General features: G+C 56.1%; 1 protein-coding gene across 1 annotated transcript in view; it reads right to left on the reverse strand.

Moving 5' to 3' along the window:
- The window catches only part of ITPK1 (inositol-tetrakisphosphate 1-kinase), a 172451-nt gene that overhangs the window by 7379 nt on the left and 142358 nt on the right, over nucleotides 1-22714 (reverse strand). Inside the window, exons 5-8 of the mRNA XM_046647695.1 lie at nucleotides 13963-14061; nucleotides 13521-13561; nucleotides 9701-9866; nucleotides 4073-4140 (exon numbers count right to left, since the gene is read on the reverse strand). Of these exons, the coding sequence (XP_046503651.1) occupies nucleotides 4073-4140; nucleotides 9701-9866; nucleotides 13521-13561; nucleotides 13963-14061 (374 nt within the window). The remainder of the gene's footprint in view (nucleotides 1-4072; nucleotides 4141-9700; nucleotides 9867-13520; nucleotides 13562-13962; nucleotides 14062-22714) is intronic.

A 22714-nucleotide genomic window follows, 5' to 3' on the forward strand; every position in this document is an offset into this window, starting at 1 on the left:
TGGCTGCCTACAGGGCTTCCACGCTAACTCACAGCCCACACGAATGGGCCTCCCCACGGAGGCCACTCTGCCACTCCCACCCAGCTCCTGGGGGCCAAGCTCAGCTTTCAGCAAATCTCCCATGGGCTAATGGGGCCGGCCCAGCCCACAGTCCTCCCACCCTGCCCTGGACTCCCCCCTACGTTGATCATTTTCTGCTCGTCACAGCTGGCCTGGAACAGGCACACAAGTCTTCCTGGGCTCGAGCTTGGCCCCTGGCCAGGGCGTCCAAGGACGGGGAACATTGCACTGGGAAGGATTCAGAGTCAGAGGGATCTGCATTCGAATCCTAACTGTGACTTCCTAGCTCTGTGGTCTTAGGGAAAAGTACTTGGCCTCTCTGTGCCTCAGTTTGCTCATCTGCAAAACGGGACCAATGAGGCGTCCGTCCCAGACTGCTGGGAGGAGCCATGAGGTCACTGATGAGGGGGGACAGCACGCGCCCATCTGGGAGGAGGTGCTCCACCTGCATTCCAGGGCAGGGACGGCACCGTGTCACCTCTAAGTCAGCCAGAATAGGGCTCACAGCAGGTGCTCAATAAATACCCAGTCCTGGGGGCTGTGGGCTTGTGGGGGCGAAAGGGGAAGCTTGGGGCTAGTCCAGCAGAGAGCAAAGTGAAGCTGGGTCAGAAAGTCAAGCACAGAATTACCACCTGACCAGCAGTTCCACTCCAAGGTATGTGCCCAAAAGATTGAAAAGAGGCACGTGTACAACCATGTTCACAGTGGCGTTATTCACAACAGGCAAGAAGTGGAGGCAAATCAAGTCTCCATCAGCAGACGAACGGACAAACTGTGTCATCCACACAACGGACTGCAATTCATGGACTACTACATACAACACTACAACGCAGACGAACCTTGAAAACTCCGGGCTAAGTGAAAAAAGCCAGACATGACGGGCCACATACGGTATGACTGCATTAATATGAACGGTCCCGATAGGTAAATCCATTGAGCCGATGAGCAGATCAGCGGTTGCCTGGGGCTGGGGGGAGGGGTGAATGGGGAGTGAGTGCTTACTGGGTGCAGGGTTTTCTTCTGAGGTGATGAAAATGTTTGGAACTGGATAGTGGTAGTGGTTGTCCAACATAATAAATGTACTAAATGATGCCACTGAATTGTTCTCTTTAAAATGGCTAATTGTATCTTATGTGAATTTCACCTCAACTTCTTAAAAAAGTGAGGCTGGGTCAGGAGGGGTGGGGAGAGACCCCTGGGCACCAAGGACAAAGGGCCCTGACCCCAGCACAGGGTGCTGAAGTGGCCAGTGGGGAACTTCCAGACACATGAGGAGCAGGGAGCCCACCCCGGGCCACCCCCGCTGGCTCCGCACAACAGACCCTGCTGCCGTGGCATCTTATTGGGGAAACACTTTCTGAGGGGCAGTGCCAGGCTGGTGTGACAGGTCCTCATCACTTAGCACCTGCCTGCCTGGGTGGGCGCCTGCCTCTTGCTCACTATCACAGGTGAGGGTCAGAGACCATCCCATGCAGCAGCTCGGCCACGGGTGCTGCGGCCCAGGGCCCTCCCCACGTCAGAGGCCCCTCTGCGCTGCCCATTCCCCTGTGGGGCCCTGAACGTACCCTTCTGGGTCTTGTTTTCTCACCCTGATAAATGGGGAGGAAAGCTCCCTACACCGCAGACTGTGGTGAGGCCCTAAGGCACTCAGGCTTGCGGCCCGCAGCCCAGGCCTGGCAGCAAGGGTGCTGCCTCGTTACAAAGCCTCGTGACATGCTGTTTACGAAAGCACTTTCTCAGCTCAGCTGAGGAATCTCAGAAATCCTTCTGAAGCCATTTGATCATCTGAAACCAAACAGCCACCCTAGGACAGGATAAAGGGCTGGAAATCCTGCCCGTGGGTCATAAACACAAAGGATTTGATGATGGTCTGGAAAACAAGGAGGCGACGGACGAGGTGAGGGGTGTTCACGTGGATCCCCCAGGTCCCCCTCGTCGCCCCTCACAGCTGACACTGACGGAGCACTTACTGCACACCTGGCTCAGTTGCGGGCCCTTTTCATCTAGTAGCTCCTGGAATCCCCTGACCACACTTCAGGGCAGGATGGGGAAACTGAGGCTCAGAGAGGCAATGGGACTCTCCCAAGGCCACACAGCTGGAATGTTGTGGAGCTTGAGTCTGACCCCAGGCAGCCTCATTGGTGTCCAATATCCTACACCAGTGTTTGGGGGCCTGCAAGTTGAGTGTGGGAGCTGGGTCCACCCTTGGGGACATCCAGCCCGGGAGGGAGGCGAGGCTTCAGGGCCAGGGCAGGGCTCCCTACAGGAGGCGAGAGGGGACTGGAGGGCCCCCGGGGGCAGGAGGATGAGAAGGGGCATGCCTGGAATGGAGCTGTCTGTGCCAGGCCAGCCTGCAGGTGTACAGGAGGGGCTTATGTCCCAAACAGAAAGGGGACTGCTGACTGCGTTTCCTTCTTCTATTTGTGTTGTCAGTCCCGGGTGACTGGCTGCCTCAGGGAAGGAGGCGACGACAGCAGCAGGTGGAGAGAAGGCCCGGAAGCAGGGCTAGGCTGACCCTTTCCCATTTCACAGATGGAGAAACTGGCCGAGCAGTGGCGAGGTGACCACTCAAGGTCACTTCCAGCAGGTCGCTTTGCTTACAGCCCTCACAGGGACCCTCTGGCATCAGTTAACAGCACCAGTGGCCACCGGCCCCATGCTGTGCAAGGGGACTGGCAGGGCCAGCTTCCTGGGAAGTCTGTGGAACGCCCACTCCCTCCTGAATGGGGTCTGGGAAGGAGCCCTGTGGCACTGGGCGGGCCTCAAGTTTCTGGAGCTTAGAAGGACAGAAAACCTTCTCTGGCACAGAGCCCCTGTTTACATCTTGCAGTGCGCACAGCCAGGCGCCAAGAGGTTCTCTTGGAAATCTGGCTGTTCTCCAAGCGTCCCTGCCCAGGGAACTTGCTCCTGGGGAATGTCTAACAACATCTTGAGGGGCGCTGGTGTTCCCTCCGGCCCCCTCAGCACCCAGCTGGCTCCTCAAAGGACCCAGAAACAAACAAGAAACAGACAAGCGGCCTGGGTCGGGGGCAGGAGGCAGTAAGTCAAACACAGGCCCCTGACCCGGAACCGAGGGGAGTGAGGCCTGGGGGGTGGGGGTCTGCCACGGCTCCGGGCAGGGAGGGAGACACAAGCAAATCCTCCCAGAAGAGCCAGGATGGCCATGACTCGGGAGCAGGGGACTCGACACCAGGCTCCCAGTTCAGGGGAAGTGGCAGCAGAGGCCGCTGGCTTGCGAGACTCAAGAGGGACGGCAGAGGCTGGCCCTGTGGCAATTTCTAACTGCTCTGGGCAACGGTTGCTCTGCCATTGCCAGTGAGATACGAAGCCCTGAACTCCTGGAAGACCCAGCTTTGGAACCAGATGGATCTGGGGTCAAATCCCAGCTCTGCCCGTGAATGAAGAGCCCTGTGAGTTTGGAGAAACTCCTTAACCTCGCCGAGCACAGCCTTCCCCCTGGGGAAAGTGGAGCTGTCCGCCCCGCCCCTGCAAGGCTGTTTCAGCACCTGGCTGCGACCCCGTGGGGCATCCAGGATGGACACACAGCAGCGTTTACTGAGCAGCAGCCCAGAGCCCAGCACCCACACAAACCACCCCAACCCCTGTGGACACACAGGCTCTCAGCAAATGCTTCCTGGACGCATATGGACAAGGAAAGGCAAAGGAAAACTGAGGTGAGGTCCCCCCCAACCCCTTTTGTTAGTCAGGAAAAAGGCAGATTAGAAAGCAGGTCTTCAAATTCCTCGTGATCAGGGAAATTTCCTCATGCTGGGAGAAGAGTCAGAAAATCTTCCATCTAAAGGCAGCTGGTGGTGAACGGGCATGGCTACGATGGCCGTCAGCATGAAGGCCCGAAGCAAGCAGAAAGAGGGGTCCATGGAGCTGCCCTAGGCCCCTGGCAGGGGGCAAAGGTCCCTCCCACCCTGCCTAGATGGAGAGCTCAGCCCTGGCCCCACGCCCAGGCTTGAGTGAGGGCAGCCTCATGCCAGGCCGCCATGGCGGACAGACAGACCTCGGTCAGCACGGACGACGACTCTGGCTTCGACACGTTGTGGCTGTTGAAGAAGATGGACTCACGGTCTGAAAAAGCAAAGACAGGAAGGAGCCAGTTAGCAGCTCAAGGCAGGGACGGCGACTCCGCCACCCGACACCAGGGGGCAGCACCACCCCACCCACAGGCCACGGTGGCCTTCAGGCCTAGGGTCCAGCAGCAGCCACCTGGGGCCCCAGCGAGCCAGGCACCCCCATCCCAAGGAGACACTACACCGTGGACAGACACATGCCCAGGCAGGGCTCCCGTTTCTTCACATATAGCAATGAGTCTGCTACCATCTTACATTATCACGTCAGATCACATCCCCCAATCCCTAGGGCCCCATTCCCAAAGGGTCTAGTGTGTCTTACGGACAGGGCACCAGAAAGGGGGCCAAGTTAGCAGGAAACGCTGCATCCCCGAGTATTAAAGGCCCAGAGGGCTGAGGTCCAGAATGCCATTTAGTCCAGTATTCCCAACCCCTCCCTGTATCCACCCATGGACTCCTTTTTGGGGTAGCCCTTGAGAAATGGCCAGGCTGCCACTTGGCAGCTGAGTGTGTAAAATACAAGGGGCTCTGCTGTTTCCCAACTATTTAGAGAAAAAAGAGGAAGTCAGACATGGGCTTCTGTAGGATCCATCCAAGAAAGCATCCAGAGTAATTTCCGTTTGGCTTGGGAAGCTGGCACAGCCCCTGAAAGGTGCTCCGCCTCCTCCCACCCCATCCTCCTCGACCTATGCCTGCCTCCCCCTGCCCCGTGAGGGTATCCGGAGAGGCAGACCAGCCCGCAGGATAATGAGAGCAATACGCAGTCGGTTTGTCTGTTTGTCCCAGGGAAAGGAAAGTACAGTTGTCGGTCAGAAACAGGTTCTCGAGCACGTGGAAGCGTGGGCACACGAATGCAGGAATCACAAAACCACAAGCCTCGGTCTGAGTCGCAGAAAAGCCTGTCTGTCACCACTCCATGACCCCCCAAGAATGGCATGGGGCCGTCCTGGGCCACCAGACCCCACGTGGCCTGGGCAGCTTCGGCATCCATCCTTCTGGGGTGGGGCGTTATGGCTCCCGTCCCCCAGGACACAGGCTCATCCCTGGGACCCAGGCCCCTAAGCACAGGACAGGAAGGACCCTGGCTGAGCACCACTGTGTGCCAGGGGCCAGGCCGAGGGGGCACCTGCTCTGGCTGCCCATGACCCCCACCAGCTCCAGGATTACAGGGTCGCAAGAATCATGCACGAGGAGGTGATTCGGGCGGAGCCAAGCAGGCAGGTGCTGAGGTCTAACTGGCATCCTTCCTGCTAGTGGACTACACAGGCCCCATGCTGCCCCAGTGTGCCTGACACTCCTCCCACCGCTCCGACCAGAGCCAGTCCAGACGGGGTGCACGGGAGACGGTCCTGGGAAGGAGCCGGGGGAAAATAAACAGCCTGCAGGGCTTGGGCCAAGCAGCCCCCCTGATCTCTGCTCCTGGGTGCTGAGAGCCGAGAAAAGCAAGCCTTTGGGGGGTGGCAAGCCCCACGGGCCGGAGCAGGGCTGGAGCAGCTGGGATGGGCCTTCTGGCCTTCTGCAGGCACTGCTCACCTTCTCACCCTGTAGCCACGGAGCTCAGGGCACCTCCTGGCGCTTCCCATGTTTCCCTTGGGTTCCCAAGGGCAATGGCTAGGGTGGCAGAGCTGGCCTGGGGGAGAAGGGCCACCCAGAGCAGGTTTTCACAGCCCAGCTCAGGGAGGCTGGGAAGCCTGCAGGAACCATAGGGAATACCACGGGTGCTTAGCTACGCCAGGAAGGAAGGGGCGGACACTCGGAGGGGCTGACCCAGTGCCCGTTGAACTGGACACACCATGTCACCCAACAACTTCCTGTGGCAAGAAGATTCAATCATAAGTGTGGACCAGGGGCAAGCCCTGTGGCTGAGCGGTTAAGTTCACTCACTCCGCTTTGGCGGCCCAGAGTTTCGCCAGTTCGGATCCCGGGTGCAGACATGGTACAGCTCATCAGGCCATGCTGAGGTGACATCCCACACAGCACAGCCAGAAGGACCTACAACTAGAATATACAGCTATGTTCTGGGGAGCTTTGGGGAGAAGAAGAAGAAAAAAAGAAGATTGGCAACAGATGTTAGGTTAGCTGCCAATCTTTAAAAACAAACTGTGGATCATTTCAAAGGGGACTCACTTCTCCCGGCTAACTGACCAGGGGCTCTGGTCAGACGACTGTTCAGCAGGGTGGAGTGAGCACTCCGTGCTCAGCGACTCCCCATGTACGGCCTGAGCAGGGGCCAGAGTGGGTGGGAATGGCTGGAGGCTGCTGGCCCAGGTCACTGAGGGAAGCTGGGACGGGTCAGAAGGGGTCAGAGCACCCCTTGCAGCAGCTTTAAGATGCCCAGTCCCTCTACAGACAGACCTGGCCAGGCTCTTGCACTCTCACTACGGGAGCACCAGATTTGGAGGGCCTTTTACTCTGTTCCCGCGCTCCTCCCGAGACACTGAGAGCCCGGTGAAGAACCAGCACCAGCGCCTGCAGGGGAGGGAGGGCAGTGAGGAATACGGCTGCTTCTGTCCCCAAATTACAGTTGAGAAAAACGTCCAGAAGAAGAAGAATAAATGACGAGCTGAACCCCCAAACATCCCAGTAAGTCAGCGGTGCAGCCATGAGCCGTGGCCCCACTTTCTTCAGCTTTATCCGTTTCATCTCTGTGTCTCTCTCCGGAGAGCAGGGCATGTCATAGTGCCGCAGATGGCAGCCAGGGTCTTGCTGCAGTTCTGAGACAAAGATGAGCTGTGCAGCGCAGCCATGCTGGCCAAGCAGCTCCCCTCACCTAGTGGTATCCCCGGACCCACTGCTTCCTCTGGAGCCCCTCATCTCACACCACAATTAATCCCTTGATTACTTCTTTCCTGGTGTGTGGTTTCTCCCTCTAGGATATAAGCACACGAGGGCGGGACACCTGGCCGACTAGTTCCCTGCTGGACCCCAGCATCTCGCACATGGCTGGGCACGTGGCAGGTTCAAGGAAACACGGCATTTACTAAACCTCACACGCTCGAGACGAGAGATCAGCAAACAGGACCACAGGCCAGCCCTGGCCTGCCACCTGCGTTTGTAAATAAAGTCTGATGGGAACGCAGCCATGCCCTTTCGTTTACATAGTTGTCTATAGTGCTTTCACGCCCCAACAGCAGCATTAAACAATTGTGACGGAGCTGGAAATATTTACTCTCTGGCCTTTTGCAGAAAAAATCTGCCGAGACCTGCTCCGTGGGGCAGGTAGTACTGCTCTTCTCCGTACCTGAGAGGGAAGAGGCCCAGGACGGAGAGCATGATAACGGTGGTGTGTCCGCAGGGTAAGGAAACAAGAACAAACCCACAGCACGGAAAGGGGAGCGGAGAAGCGTGTCCATCCTGACCCTGGCACTGGGTGGAGTGAGGGGAGCAGTCTCCCCAAGACTGGGAACCACAGGCAGAGAATGTAAGTGTCCCCGTTGGCTGACACAGGCCAATGTCAACTCCTCCATAAGAACCTGACCTTAGTTCCAGCCGAGGCAACTATCAGATGCCACTGGCTGCAGGGCACACCTGACGTTAGAGACGTGAGCATGTGAAAACCAAACGTGTACCTGAGGACCAAAACAGCATCATAAGAGCTCAGCAGTGGCAGCAGGGAGGCTGATGGCCTCATATCTGCTCCAGAGCCAGGAGAATCCCAGTCCGGGCGCCCCACCTCCCTGCATGGACAGGGGAAGCCGGGGCCACCACACTGGATGAGGGGAACCAGAAAGATGGGTGGGGGCGGGAAGAGGCCGGAGCCCCAAAGCCCCCACTCAGTCGGTCCAGCTCGAGGGGCGCTGTCGCCTTGTGCTCCTCATCCAGAAAGAGAACACGCGTGTAAAAAGACCAAAGCCCATGGCAGCTCCCTGGCCTGGTGCCCTAAAGACAGTGGACATGGAATCGGCTTTGGGGACTGACGGATGGACACAATGAAAGTGACTCAGCTTGCCTGAGCCCGATAAACATCTCTCTGCTAGCTCTGTGTGTTTACCTGCTCATTTATTTGGCGCCGGTCTGCATTTTACGGTAAGTAGCCCACCTGGAAACACACACACATGGAGTGCTTGTCCTCAGACACAAGACGCAGAGCCTACACCACCCCTCGTGGCTCCCAGGGCTGAGAGAGAAACTGGCCCAGCCTCTTCCAGCCCACAACTTATAAGATGCCTCTTGCCGGTAGACAGCCACACACAAAAAGACCCCTCCAGACGTCTGTCCCCTGACCCCCAGATCATTCCACCACCCCAGTGGACAGGGGCTGGGACCAGGGTACCAGGGTGAGGATGGGGACGTCCTGAGCCCTGAAAACACAGTCTCGCGCCCTGGAGCCCCCACGCCTGGTTGGGGAGGCTGCCTGTGCTCAGAAGGGAGCAAGAAGAGACGCACATTCCCAGTGTTGGCTCCCGGTGTTGTGTTAATGGGAGAAGGGCTGAGAGGAGAAGACGGAGCAGCTGAACTCCATCAAGAGGATGGCCTGCAGCGCGAGGAGCGGATGGGGACAGGCAGTCTCCCCCGCAGGGACTTCAGGAAGACACATCTGTTCGCTGAGATGGAGAGAATGCAGCCTGGTGTTTCATCCTGGGAGGGCGCGATTCCCTTGCACAGACAGATACATGAGCAAACCACGCCAGGGCAATCCACCGTCCTCCACAGGGTCCTCGTGGAAAGCTACACGGATTCCAAAGATGCTACCGCCACTGTTCTAAGGGTTTCCGGAACTTGCCTTAGAGATGCCTTTGGAGGCACCAGAACATTCTTTTGAGCAGCCCCAATGCCAGCAAATCCTTATCTTAGTGTCAGTTTTTCAAATGGCCAAGGGTCACCTGGTGTCAGGTGAGCAGCTGAAGAAAAGCTGAGCTCTGGAGCCCTCAGCGTCCCTAGAGGACCCCGTCTGAAGCCTCAAATGATGGCAGCATCGTGCAGAGGCCACCACCGTGCAGAGGCCATCACAGGGACACTTAGGACCATCATCCACTGACCCAAAACACACTCACCCATGTGGTCCTCACCCCTGTGAGGGGGCACGGTGGGGTGACTGTGCCCACCTCTGGCCTGCCTGCGGCCCCACAGCCAGGAAGCCTTGTGTTCCGCGTGCTGACTTGACCTCAGCAGCTGCAGAGGCAGCAAGAACTCAGTTTCCCCAGTTGGAGAAAGATGACATGATAAGATCGTCAGCACTCTGGCCCTCAAAATACGAGGGCCCCTCCCTCCCTCCCTCCTTCCCTGAAGGGCCAATCATCCACGCCAGCATGTTCCTCGTGAGTCTCATTAACGCGTAGGGTCCCAGGGAGTGACTGGGGTACAGAAAGCTTCCGGGTGCTTCCTGCAGTTTATGGTGGTGCCCGTGGATGGAGCCCCGACAATCTGCTGGTCAGGGGTTTTTCACTCGACTCTCCAAGGTCCTGCATGCAACTCTTTCAACCTTCAGAGCATCTCCTCCTCCCTCCAGAAATTACACGGGGTGGCCAGGGTTAGTGCTGAAGGACAGATGGCTGACGCCGTGTCCCAGGCGTGCCCCTGGGCTTAGGGCAGCTGGAGGTGGAGTGAGGCTCAGTTACCTGATGTGCCCGCGGAGAAGTTCTTCAGCGAGGGCCTCTGGACCACGGTGTAGGACTCGCCGACCACAAACACCTTGTACAGGACGGCGTTGTGGTTGATGAAATTCTGGACCACGCAGGGCGGCTGGATGGCGCTCAGACCCTCCTGGTTGAACACAATGGCCATCTGGGGAGACAGGGGGCCAAGGGCTGTCAGTCCGCCACCCCTCCAGCCTTGGACACGGGCGCATTACCTATCCAGAGTGCCACCACGAGGGCTCATCCCTGGCCCTGTGGCATGAGGATTCCCCAAGCAGAGTCTCAAGCCAGGGTGAGTGAAGTGGGATTTGAGAAGAACGCCTGGAGATCAATTCACTCCTGCTGTGGGGGTTTGGAAATCCTGCACCATTAGGCCTGCCACGGAGGGTTGAGCTGGCTGTGCATTACACAACTCCACTATTCACACTGTAGTCTGGGAATGGGAGCCCCTGGGGCATATACTACCCAACTCTTATGACATCCTAGAGGTTCTACCACAAAGACCCAGGAGGGAGAGGCAGGAAGCAGAAGACTATGGATGAGGAGCCGGAAAGCCTTGGGTCAGAGCCTGTGTAATGACAAGGGCTGCCTCTGAGCACTCTGGACATGCTAGGCCCTGTTGTGACCACTTTAACATGCATCACCTGGTGTGGTCCTCACAGTGCATCCCTGAGGGCACTATCATCATGCCCCTTTTACAGATGAGCAAACTGAGGCCCTGAGAAGCTCAGCCACCTGCTGCAAAGTGACCAAGCCCGGAATGGGACCGGGTCTGCCCAGCAGCCAGCCTTGCCCTCTTACACATTGAGTGAGCCATACAGATGCTTAAGAAATAGCCACATGCTGCTCCAGGCCCTCTATCTCCTCCAGGGACAAAGGTCTCCAACAGGAGGATCAGGCAGGGAACTGAGGTCGGGAGAGCAGAGGGGCAGCTGGAGGAAACCTCTCGGCTTTGGCTGAGGCCGGGGCTGCTCCAAGCCCACTGAGCCAGCTGCCAGTGCTGGGGCCACGGCTAATCCCCAGCCCACAGGGCCCCGGGACAGAGCCAGCAGATGCCTGGGGCTGCTGGGAGGGGATCACGGGGCCTGGACAGCTGGCTGCCTGCACTGGCTGCTGCCGCTCACGTCACCCATCACAGAGCACCACCTAGTGTGTGTGGCGCTCGGCTGGGCGGAGCAGAAGTAGAGATCCAGGCCGCACAGGGAAACAATGTGTGTGTGTGTGTGTGTGTGTGTGTGCACGTGTGTGTATGCTGCAGCGAACGTCCCCTCAGCCTTCTGACAAGAGCACGAAGGGCAGGAGACCCCAGCTCGGGCACTCGCTGCATAAGCGCAGGCAGAGGACTCGCCCGGTGTGAGCTCCATTCTCCTCGCCAGTAAAATCGCATCAATAACCACAGCGGGGTGGCTCTGGGGGTGCTTTGAGCTTTTAGCTCAGTGGTTTAAACAAAGAGGGGGAGTATTCCACTGTGGAGCAAACTAGTGTGTTCTCACTGGCTTAAAGCAAAAAACCAAACAGTTTTGTGAACATAAAACGAAAACAGAGTGATTTGGTAAACTCGTCCTGATTTCAGAGGATCTAAGGGCTGGGGGACTCAGGGAAGGGCTCGGGCAGGCTGGGGTGCCAGAAGGACCCCAACCGAAAGCCCCACATCCCAGTCTGAAGCTAATCACATGCACAGAGGTGCCCTCCGTCCTCGCTGCACCCAGCATCCCCAGGGAACGGGAACTAGGGGAGGAGCCTGGCCCCTGCACCAGCTCACGCTGTGGAGGGCATCCCACCAGGGGGCGCATCCCTCTGACGCTAACAGCCTCACGGGAGGCAGGCAGCCTGCAGCACACGCGAGCCCCCCGGGAGTCTCCAGCCCTCCAGGTCCTGTTCTTGGAGGCTCTGTCCTTGACCCCACCCTGGAGGAGAGGAACCCCTCCCTGAAACAGCACACTGTGGGTCAGGGAGCACAGGCGAGAGACGGGGGCACGCACGTGTGTACAGCCTGGAGCCAGACTCAGACCCTCAGCTGCCTCCCCTGAAGGTACTGACCCCATACCGGAGGGTCAAGACCCCTCCGGAGGAGGGCACTCACCTGGATCCAGAACCCCCATCCCTTCCGCAGTGACCCTGCAGGCTAGAGGGCAATTGGTTCCACAAGAGCATATCAAACAGCTCCTGTGCCAGGCCCCGGGGCGGCACATGCAGCAAGTCCCTTATCCTTGCAACCACCACCACATACCCAGTTACAAGTGCGGGACAGACACTCAGAGAGGCTGGGGAATCTGCCCAAAGTCACACAGCTGCCAGTGCTAAGAGCCAGGCCCAGTTCTGGGTCTCTGTGATACCAAAGTTCTTGTGTGAAGAGCAGAGGGTTACCTCCCTGCAGACTGACCTGTTCTGTGTCAGGCTGGTCTAGTCACACCAACAAATGCTGTCACCCAACCATCCTGAAAACCCCATGGCACTGACAGACAGAGCAACTGTTTGGCGGTGGGAAGGGCCAGGTGGCAGGTAGGTACTGATGCCACTGAGGGGAGCATAGGTCCTGGGGACATGATTCTGGCTGCTCTGAAGCGTTCCTACTCCCCACCCCTGGGCCTGGCATGGAGCACACAGCTGGCACCCCAGGCAGGCCTGGACTGGGAGGGCTCCACGGGGGCTCCTGACCTTAGGACACAGCTGACCTCTGCAGCGGGCTGGGATTTCTTGCCCCCACGTTCCTGCCACGACAGAGGTGCCCCTGGGCCTCACAGCCCCATCACAGCACCTACCACACCACATGAACACTATCTGTTTACAGACACTTGCCTGAAAGTACACACCAGGATAAAGAGCACTAGAGAAATCTTCCCCAGGGCGTGGCTGTGGGGTGGTGCATGTTTAGTCATAGGCCTTGTGGAGCATCTCTGACGGTGGGGCTGCCCAGGGACAGGCTTCACCACAGGGTCTTCTCTATGGGTCAAATGATAGGGCCCAGCATGTCCTCATGCACCTAATGGGGAGCTGTGCCCCGGAGGAGCATGAAAGGCAGGGGGTGAGGGGCCCTGAAGGCAACGCCCCAGGTATGGTTTCTAACGACATGAGGGCAACACAGACCCAACGGAGCCCCTGCCTGGCCATCTGCTCTTCTCGCCCCAAAAGGCCTCCTCTGCCCGTCTCCTGCACTGCGTCTCACTGGTGCTATCTGCCTCTGGGATCCTCCGTTTTCCCATCAGGGCAGGATTCATGTCTTATGTGACCGTCCCCTGGCACCTGAGGTGGGGCCAGGAATGACCTGGGTGGGTAAGTCAATGCATCGAGCAGGTAGGGGCCCTTTCCCCCTCCCCCCCTCTTCCAACCCAGCAGGACAGGCAGATCCTCATGGACAGGGATGGGATCTCTTCAGCTAACAGCGGCCGTGGGGCCAGCCCAGTGCCCGACAGAACAGGTGCCCAGGGAGTGAGCAACACTGACAGGCCAAAGGACAGGTCAGACTGGGTCATGACTCTCATGGGCTCAAAGGGGGCAGGCTCATCCTGGCCATGGGACAGGACAGGCAAGGGGTGAGGTTGGAGACAGCGTGCAAAGCCGCAGCGTTTCTCCTGCTTGACTCCTGGGGAGCTCAGAGAAGGAAGGGAGGGAGAGAGGGGAGGACAGGACCAGGAAGCAGCCACAACCAGGAGCAGGACACGGGGCGGGAGCAGCAGATGTGAGATCCGGCACAGAGCCTCCAGTGGGCTCCCCACCCTGAGCTGGAAGGACGGGGGATGGGGGGGACGGCTGGGGTGGGGAGGTGGGGGATGGGGGCAGTCAGGTGGTCAAATCTACTCACCTCATGAGAGTTGGTGCCATGAGCCACTCTGGTTTTGCAAACTGTGGGTAAGGGAGAGAAAAGCCGAGAGGAGTTAGCAAGGTGATTCACCCATGAAGCCCAGCCTGGCAGATATAGGGAGAAACTCCCCAAACTCCTACTGCCGCTGGCGAAAGAGGCAGGTGGGGGCTGGGGAGACACACCGGCCCGACGACGGCCAGCAATTGCCCTCAGGGTGACCTGGACGGACACCCCAGGCCAGGCACGAAAAGCCCTTCTGTCCAGACTACCTGAGGATCTGTTTCCACAGTGCAGGGGGGAGGGCGTGGGACCCAGGGCCATCCCCTCCTAGGCAGCCAAGGCCTTCATCCACCCTGGAAAGGTGAAGGCCAGGGGGCCGTGGACAGCCCCGCCCACCCATGGACCCCCACATCCACCCCACCAAGCTCCAGGTGATACGCACTGAATGGGAACGCCAGGCCGTTCTCCTCCAGGAGCCTCATGGTGTCGTCCCCGCACAGGCTCGTGAGCTCCATGAAGGGCGGGGAGCAGATCCTGTCATCTGGGGACAGAGGAGAAGCCCGCGTCAGTCAGCACGTCTGCCCGCCGGCCGCGTCCTGGGTCAGACCCACCTCCCTGGGGGCCGCCCTCCAGGCCCTGCTCTCCTCATCTGATGCCCCAATTCCACAGTCACACACACACCCCCCACTGAGAACAGCAGCACACTCTCTAATCACATTTTCTAATAACATTTCTATAATTACAAAACCAATATATGATAAGTGTAAAACTGGAAGACCAAAGAAAAGTAAACACCACACCCCTTCACAGACGTGACTATTGCGACCACCTTGTTTTAGGCAGATACACATACACGCACACAGAGCTTTACAACAGGATGCTGTTTTGAAACCCGAACTTTCAACCAGCGATGCACATTTTTCTGGCTCAATACAGACTGGTCCCCCCACCTGCTGTCTTGGCTCAACAGGAATCGCAGGAACCATGCGGCACACTTAGCCCCCGCCATGTGGCTAGCACCGTGCTACGGGCTTTTGTAGGCATCACCTCTGAAGCCTGCAGAGCAGCCCCTTGAGGAGAGAGTGGAGGCTGCGGAGTCGCATGAGGACGCCCGCAGCGGCACGGCAGGGCCTGCACCCTATCCCTACCTAACGCAAGGCAGAAGACGGAATGGCACAGCTAATCAACCCCCGCCCCGCACTGGGTCTTGCCTCCTAGCTCCTCTCAAGCACGCTCCCACCCTCCTGCACTGAAGACACACTTCAGCCCTTGCCAACACCTTCTCCCCCGCCTCAGCTCTCCTGAGCCCCGAGTCTCAGAGGGGTGCCCACCTCCTCCAGGCGCCCACCCTGCAGGTTCTAGGTGTGTCTGGTTTTCTGAAAAGCCCCGTGAACTGAATCTGCTCTGTTCATCAGGATGCTCCAGGTGCCAGGCACCAGTGAAGGCAAAACAGATTATTTGTGGGATAACAAAACGCATTCTGACTCTCTACTGATGGTTCAACTACATTACTGGTTTGTTACTCCTACTTCTTGTCTAGTCTTCTTCCCTGGTCAGACCAACAGCTCTCAGGAGGTGGGACCACTCTGTACTTCTGGGCACAAGGGCTGGGAAAGGCTAAGTGTTAGTGGGGTGGGGGCGGCCTCCCACCCACAAACTTGGAAACCAGATCAAAAGTAAATAAGCAAGCGGCTTGTCTCCAAGAGCTTCTAGCTACTTGGCTGGCTAGGAAGTCAGTACGTTAAACCAGGGTGAGATCCAGCCTCATAAAGCTCATTAAAATGAATGCCAAGAATTACACAGGGCATATTAAAAATGTCTTAATCTCCCTCCTTCACCCACAAAGTCCAAACTCCAAATAGGCCAAGAGTGTTGGCAGATTTCAGGGGTTGCAGAGCTTCTTGGGGACCCCGGGAGGGTGGTTTGAGGAGGCGCTGCCGGCCCCCCGCATACAACACTCATTAAATCCTGTAAGTGTGGTGACAGAGTCTCCACCGACAGATGCAGAAACCAAGGGCCCAAGGGGTCGTCTTTGCCCGAGGTCACATGGTAGTCAATGAGAGAGCCAGGACAAGGAGCCAGGCTCACACGGCAGGCCAGGAAAAGAGAAGTCAGGAAAATCAGAGTGGGGAGGCGTGGGGGACAATGTCCTGACCCTCAGCTGTAAGCCCTTAGCTAAACAAGGCCTCATTTCTGCACCCCCAGCCCAGAGTCAGAGCCAGGGCGGCAACGGTGGTGGGGGGCCAGCAGGCTCTTCCACCACTCTGGCGGGAGGAAGCAGTCTGTGCAAAGGCTTGTTCCTGTGAACACACAGCCCCTGCAGCCCGGCCCTAGAGAGATGTGACGCTCGAGGCATGAACACACTGGAGGATGCTGCACAGGTGGACTGAGGGCAGGTGCTCACCTGGCCTGGCAGGGGCCCCGCCCTGGCCCACCTCCCCCTCGCCACACACAGGAAGATTCAGAAATTGCTGGAGTCACACAGGCTACCTCCTGAAAGCACGTCAGACTCCCCACCACCAGATTTTCAGAACAGGCAAATCAGCCTGGTTTTTAGATTTGCCTCGCAGCACCCCCTCAACGTCCCCTCCCACCCCAGCCCTTCAACACTTTCACAAAACGTCACCACTAACAGCCAACATCTCAATAAGCTGCACTTGTTACATACCAGACACTGTTCCACACAGTCTACGAAGGAACTCGTTCACCCTCACGAGAACCCTATGAGGAAGCACGGTCAACACCATTTTACGGACGGGGAGAATGGGGCCTGGAGAGGTGACGTGACGTGTCCTGCCCAGAGTTACACAGTGAGTGAGTGGTACGGCTGGGGGGCTCACACCTGGGCAGTTGACTTCCCAGTCCATGCCACTGACACAGCCTCCCTAGTAGAAAAATCGCCCTCTCCATATTAACAGAATAACGGAGAAAAACCACACGATCCTATCAAGAGACACAGAAAAAGCATGCAACGAAATCCAATGCCCTTTCAGGATAAAAGCACTCCACAAACCAGGAACAGAAGGGAACTTCCTCAGCCTGATAAAGAGCATCTGTGAAGACCCACAGCTAACACCATACTCAACGGCAAAACCCTGGATGCTGTCCCCTAAGATCAGGAACAAGACAAGGACGTCTGTTCTTCCTGCTGCTATTCAACACTGCACTAGAGGCTCTGGCCAGGGCAATTAGGGAAGACAATGAAATAACATGCATCCAGATTCAAAAGAAGAATAAAACTACCTTTATTTGCAGAAAACATGATCTTGTATACAGAAAAATCTCAAGGAATCCACACACACAAAAAACCAAAAACTACTAGAGCTAATAAACCAGTTCAGCAAGACTGCAGGATACAAGATCAAAATACAAAAAGCAACTGCATTTCTACACCCTAGCAACGAACAGTCTGAATGTGAAATTGAAAAAAATTCCATTTACAATAGCATCAAAAAGATGAAACACTTAGAAATAAATTTAACGAAGACTTAAATGCTGAAAACTACAAAATATCGTTGAAAGACATTAAAGAAGATCTCAATAAATGCAAAGACACGCTATGTTCTGGGATAGGAGATTTAATTTTACTAAGCTGGGAACACACCCACACTGATCTACAGATTCAAAACAATCCCCATCAAAACCCCAGCGTGCTGATCCTAAAGATCATATGCAAATACAATGGACCCAGAAGGCCAAAACCATCCTGAAAAAGAACAACGTTGGAGGACTCGCACTTCCCAATTTCAACACTTCCTACTAAGCTACAGCAGTCAAGACAGTGTGCTACTGGAGAAGGACAGACATACAGATCAAGGGAAGAGAACTGAGAGTCCAGAAATAGACCCGTACGTCTCAAATCAAGTGACATTTTCACAAGGGTGCCAAGACAAGGGGAAAAATATTCTTTTCATCAAATGGTCCTAGGACAACTGGACATCCACATGCAAAAGAATGAGGTTGGAGCCCCACCTCACATCATATACAAAAGCCGATTCAAAATGGATCATGATCTAAATATAAGAGCTAAAAATCATCAAACTGTTAGAAAAAAACAGAGGTGTAAATCTTCATGACCTTGGACTAGGCAATGGTTTCTTAGACACTAAAAACACAAGCAATCAAAGTAAAAATAGATACATTTGACATCATTGAAATTAAAGACTTGTGCTTCAAAGGACATTATCAAGAAAGAGAAAAAACAACCCACAGAAGGAGAAAATAAAATTTGCATATCATGTATCTGACAAGGGTCTAGTATCAAAAATACATAAAGAACTATTAACAACCAAACAATAAAAAGACAACCTGATTTAAAAATGGGCAAAGGATCTGAATAGACAGTTCTCAAAATAACACATACAAATGGCCAATAAGCATGTGAAAAGGGTGCTCAACATCATTAGCCATCAGGGAAATGCAAATCAAAACCACAATGGGATATGACTTTACACCTAGTGGGACCGCTATAACCCCCAAGACAGACAACAACAAGTGTTCTGACACTGCCGGTGGGAATGCAAAATGGTGCGGCTGGTTTGGGAAACAGTCTGGTATTTCCTCAAACAGTTAAACACAGAGTTCCAGAATGACCCAGTAATCCACTCCTGGAAATATAACCCAGAGAATGGAAACACGTCCACACGAAAACCTGTCCAAGAATGTTCATAGCAGCATTACTCATAATAGCCAAAAGTGGCAACAACCCAAACGTCCAAGTGATGAGTGGGTAAATAAAACGGGATCTACCCACACGACAGAATGTTATTCAGCCATAAGAAGGAACGATGCACTGATTCATGCTGCAACACGGATGAACCTTGAAAACATTATGCTATGTGAAGGAAGCCAGGCACAAAAGCCACATATGATATGACTTTATTTACCTGAAATGACCAGAATAGGCAAATCCATAGAGACAGAAGGGAGATGGGTGGCTCCCAGTGGCTGGTGGGTGGGGGGAATGGGGAGAGATTGCAAATGGGTACATTTCTTTCGGGGTGATGGAAAACATTCTGGAATAAGATAGTGGTGATGACTGTATAATTTGTAAAAATATTCAAAACTACTGAATTACATGTACACTCAAAAGAGGTAGATTTTATGGTATGTGAATTATATCAATAAAAAAAAATAAGAAGAAACTCCAGCAGCAGCAGCTGTCGTCCCTCGCGTGCTTGCTCCCTGCGGGACACTGGACTAAATAAATGTTTCACGTACAGAACACTATCTCCTTCAATTCTCCCAGCAAACCGGCAGTGTCCCCTCCCCACGCTAGGTCCAGGGTGAAAGTCAGAACAGGACAGGGGAGCGTTTCCCCAGAGATGTTTGGGGTCCAAAGGAAATGCAGACACAAGATATTTCCAATGACTGGATCACAACCAGCATTCAGTCAAATACCCCCATGTTTCCTTTTGGAAATCTCAGGCTCTGGTGTGTGAGGTGGCAGGACCCAGCAGAGGTGGCAAAGGACCAAGTGTGCCAAGAGAGAGGGGTACATGCACACTGTCACACTCTTCCTCCTTTATCCTAATCTGGAGCTTGTGACCACACCCTGAGCAGCAGACCACTAGCTGCTCACCCTATTCCCTCTCCAGGGATGGGCCCGAGACTGAGACTGGCCTGCTCACACTGCCAGGAAGGGCCCACAGTCCAAGCTCAGTCCCCAGCGAGGGGCCAGCACCGGCTGAAGGCCGTCTGAGCTCAGGCCCCACCGAGGGGCCAGCACCGGCTGAAGTCCGTCTGAGCTTGGGCCCCACCGAGGGGCCAGCCTCGGGTGAAGGCCATCCTGAGCCCATGGGGCAGAGGCTGGAAGGGACCCGTGTCCCTCACTGGGCCGCAGCCTGCTCCACACCTGGGGCCATCTCCCACTCTGGACTTGGGTACAGCAGACCACAACGTCTTTACTGCTTGAGCCAGTTTCTGGCTCCTTGTAGCCAAAATCATCCTGCATGTCCAGGAAATCGCAGTAAATTAGAAACCATTCTTTCCATTTTGGTTTCAAGAACCATTCACCAACAAAAAGAAATATATTGAAGCTCAAGTAAACCCTAGGAGCTGGAGATGCAGCAGTGGACAGACAGAGTCACCCCGCCCTCGTGGAGCTCGCGTCCCAGGTGAGGTGAACCACACAACAAACTGGACTGATGAGTAGAGTGCAGAGGTGAACAGTGCCAGTGGGAAACACAAAGTGCAAAATACGGAGCCGAAGGGGGTGCCAGCAGGGGTGGGGGTGTGATTCAGGGGTGCCTCACTGAGCAAAGAGAAGCGAAGGCTAGCGAATGGATCATGCATCCAGGGGGGTGTGTTCCGGGCAGAGGGAACAGCCAGTGCAAAGACTCTGCTCAAGGACATGCTGCCGTCTGGAGGCACGAACTGGACCCAACCTCTGAGCTGAGGATGGTGACGGCAGTCCAGCTCATGGACACAGAGGTCACCGAGCAGTGGAAGGCCTGGGAAGCAACCAGGCCCTGCAGCATCAGAGCCAGCCCCTCGGTGGCAGCAGACACGCGCGGGCCCTGCTCCACGTGAGAGGCGGTGACAGCAGAGCTTCCTCCAGCTCAGCCCTGGGAAACTCACAACGTCGCCAGCAGCTCTTCTCCCCAAATGGAGAGAGAATAAGGCCTCTTTCTCTAAGGCAGCACTGGGAGCCCGGGAGGCTATTTCTGGTTCCCTGAAAAAGGCTACTGTTGCTTATTTCTGGATGGGAGTTGGAAAGAGGCTTTTTTTAGTTAGATGGTGGGTTGTGTTCTGTCAAGAGCTGAAACATCAGCCCCTGGGAAACCACAACACCCCGTCTTCCCTCTCTGCCACCCGCATCGGAGAACGTGATGCTGGAGGCCTGGGAGATGGGCGAGCCCCAATCACACGTCCACAGGTCCACAGAAGGGAAGAGAACAGTTCAAGGCCACACCTGAGTCGCTGGCAGACCCAAGGTGAGAGGCCAGGCGTCCCAAGCTGCACACAACTGCCCCGTCCACTCTGCCAGGTGGCCATGCTCGCATCTGACCGGTGGCAGCTGCTACAGAACTCGCAAGAAGACAAAAGACCAATGACAAGCAGAGGACAAGGAGGGGTGAAGGAGAAGGGGAGACTGGCATTCTGAGGGTGTGGGTTGGAAGCCAGTCAGCCCAACTTTGAACCTGGGATGAACTACTCATTAGCCGCAACCTTTAGCAAATGGCTTAACTCTGCTGGGCCTTGCTCTTCTTGTCCGTAAAATGGGAGCGATGCCTCCCTGGAGGGTTGTTGGGAGGCCTGGCACATAAAGGTACCCAACAGGGGCAGCTGCCACCGCAGGAGGACAGGCAGATCCTGAATCATGGCCACTGGTCCACGTCCAGCTTCCTGGGGTATGTTGGGTGCTGGGCGCCGTCCTCACTGGCTTTCTTGCTGTGCCTAGCATGGTGCTGGCAGAGCAGGCCTTCTTCATGTGGCTGTGAAGGAAGCCTTGGTGAGGCACTGGCAGTGTTGGGCCTGGGGACAGCTGTGATGAGCCTCTGCTTCGGTTCCCTTCTCTCAGACAGGCTTAACCTCTTCACCCAGACGTACCTCATGAAAACCCCACAAGACCTGGGGGCAGAGATGGTCCCTGAGGACATGCAGGCTGGAATCCTCTGAAGTTTCTGAGACAGGTGGAGACCCCAAAGGAGAGAATGACACCCCCGAGTCAGGCCTGTGCTGAGGGGAGAGGAATGCTGGCAGACACACCAGGGAGGGGCCCAGTGGCCAGGAGCCTGCTGCGTAGTCCTGGGCAGTGGGGCGACATCTCATCTGGAGCGTCCCACGGAGAGGACATACTACAACTGTGGGCTCTGTCTCCCTGTCCAGAACGTCAGTTCCCGAGGGCAGGGCTTGCGGGTTTTGTTCAGCTGTATAGGTCCAGGGCCTAGAACACTGCCTGGCACACAGCAGGTGGTCAACAATACTCGCTGAGTGAATGGACTGGCCCGTCGAGTGAAGGGGTTGACAGCGCCCTGGTAAGCAAGGCTGGCTCCTTGGGCATCCGGACAGATGCAGGACCTGCGGTCAGTGTGTCTGGGCGCCACCCGTACAGTGTTCCAGGCCCAGCCTGCCGCAGGGGCCGCCGGCCACCATCATGCTGTCACTGCCCCACTCCCCTGAGGCCTGCCCTGCCTCAGGCTCGCTCCACTTGAAAACAAGGCAGCTGCCATGATCACCCCTCAGCCCGCCCTTCATTCCTCTGAGGACTGTCTCCTCACAAACATCTTGTTTCTCTACTTTGCTGTGACTGTGGTTGCATTTTCCTTTTCTAATCCTGTTCTTCTCGAACACTGTTGCCATCAGGATTTTGCCATGGTTTACCATGTCCTGCTCATCTGGTGGTGACATCTCCCCGCAAGTCAGACATTTCCGTTTGTGCCAATTTTTCTCCACGGCAGACGGCTTCAATGAACAATCTCAGGCATAAGTTTTCTGCTTGTGCTAAATCATTTCCACACACCAAGTGTTCAGCACTGGGGTTCCAGGGTCCACGGGAATCGACATTTCTATGGTTCTTGTGACACTGTTTCCAAAGGGAGCAGAAATGAAAGGATTTGACCATGTCTTCCCAGTCCTGGGCGGTCCCATTTTCAGAAACCTGGGCAGTACTTTCACGAGGGAGGACAACAGGCGACAGAGTGAATGATCCCATCCCGGCACGTATGGTCACTCTGGGGGCCGTGGGCCACCTAGGAGGGGGAGCAAGGCACAAAGCCGAGGCCAGTGTGAAGAGCTGCGGGCAAGGCCTGTGCATGACCTCATGAGTGAAGGCACTGGACGTGGGCCCAAGACCTACATGTGATCCCAGCAGCTCCCCTGGGCCCTGGAAACCACACGGCCCGTCTGGTCTTGGGCTCCTGACCGGGAGAAGGGGGTCATGGTAAGCCTCCTGCCTACTTGGCGGAGTTGCAGCGAGAATCAAGGATGACACAACAGTGCTGTGCAATCTGCAAAATGCCAGATAAAGCAGCTAAGCCTCTCGGGGGGCGGCAAGCAAGGACCTGGTGCAGCCATCTGTTCACACCTTCCTCGCACGGCGAGGAAGGCCAGGGCTCCCAGGTGCCACTGTGAGCCGGGCAGTGGCAAGGGGCCGGTTCACTGAAGCCCAGCTCCCGATGCAGAGGCGGAGACAACAGGAGCACTCCAACCAGTGCGTGCTGGAGGCAGGGCCGGGAGAGAGCGTGTGACTC

Source organism: Equus quagga, chromosome 20 (genome assembly GCF_021613505.1).
Source record: "Equus quagga isolate Etosha38 chromosome 20, UCLA_HA_Equagga_1.0, whole genome shotgun sequence".
Taxonomy (NCBI): domain Eukaryota; kingdom Metazoa; phylum Chordata; class Mammalia; order Perissodactyla; family Equidae; genus Equus; species Equus quagga.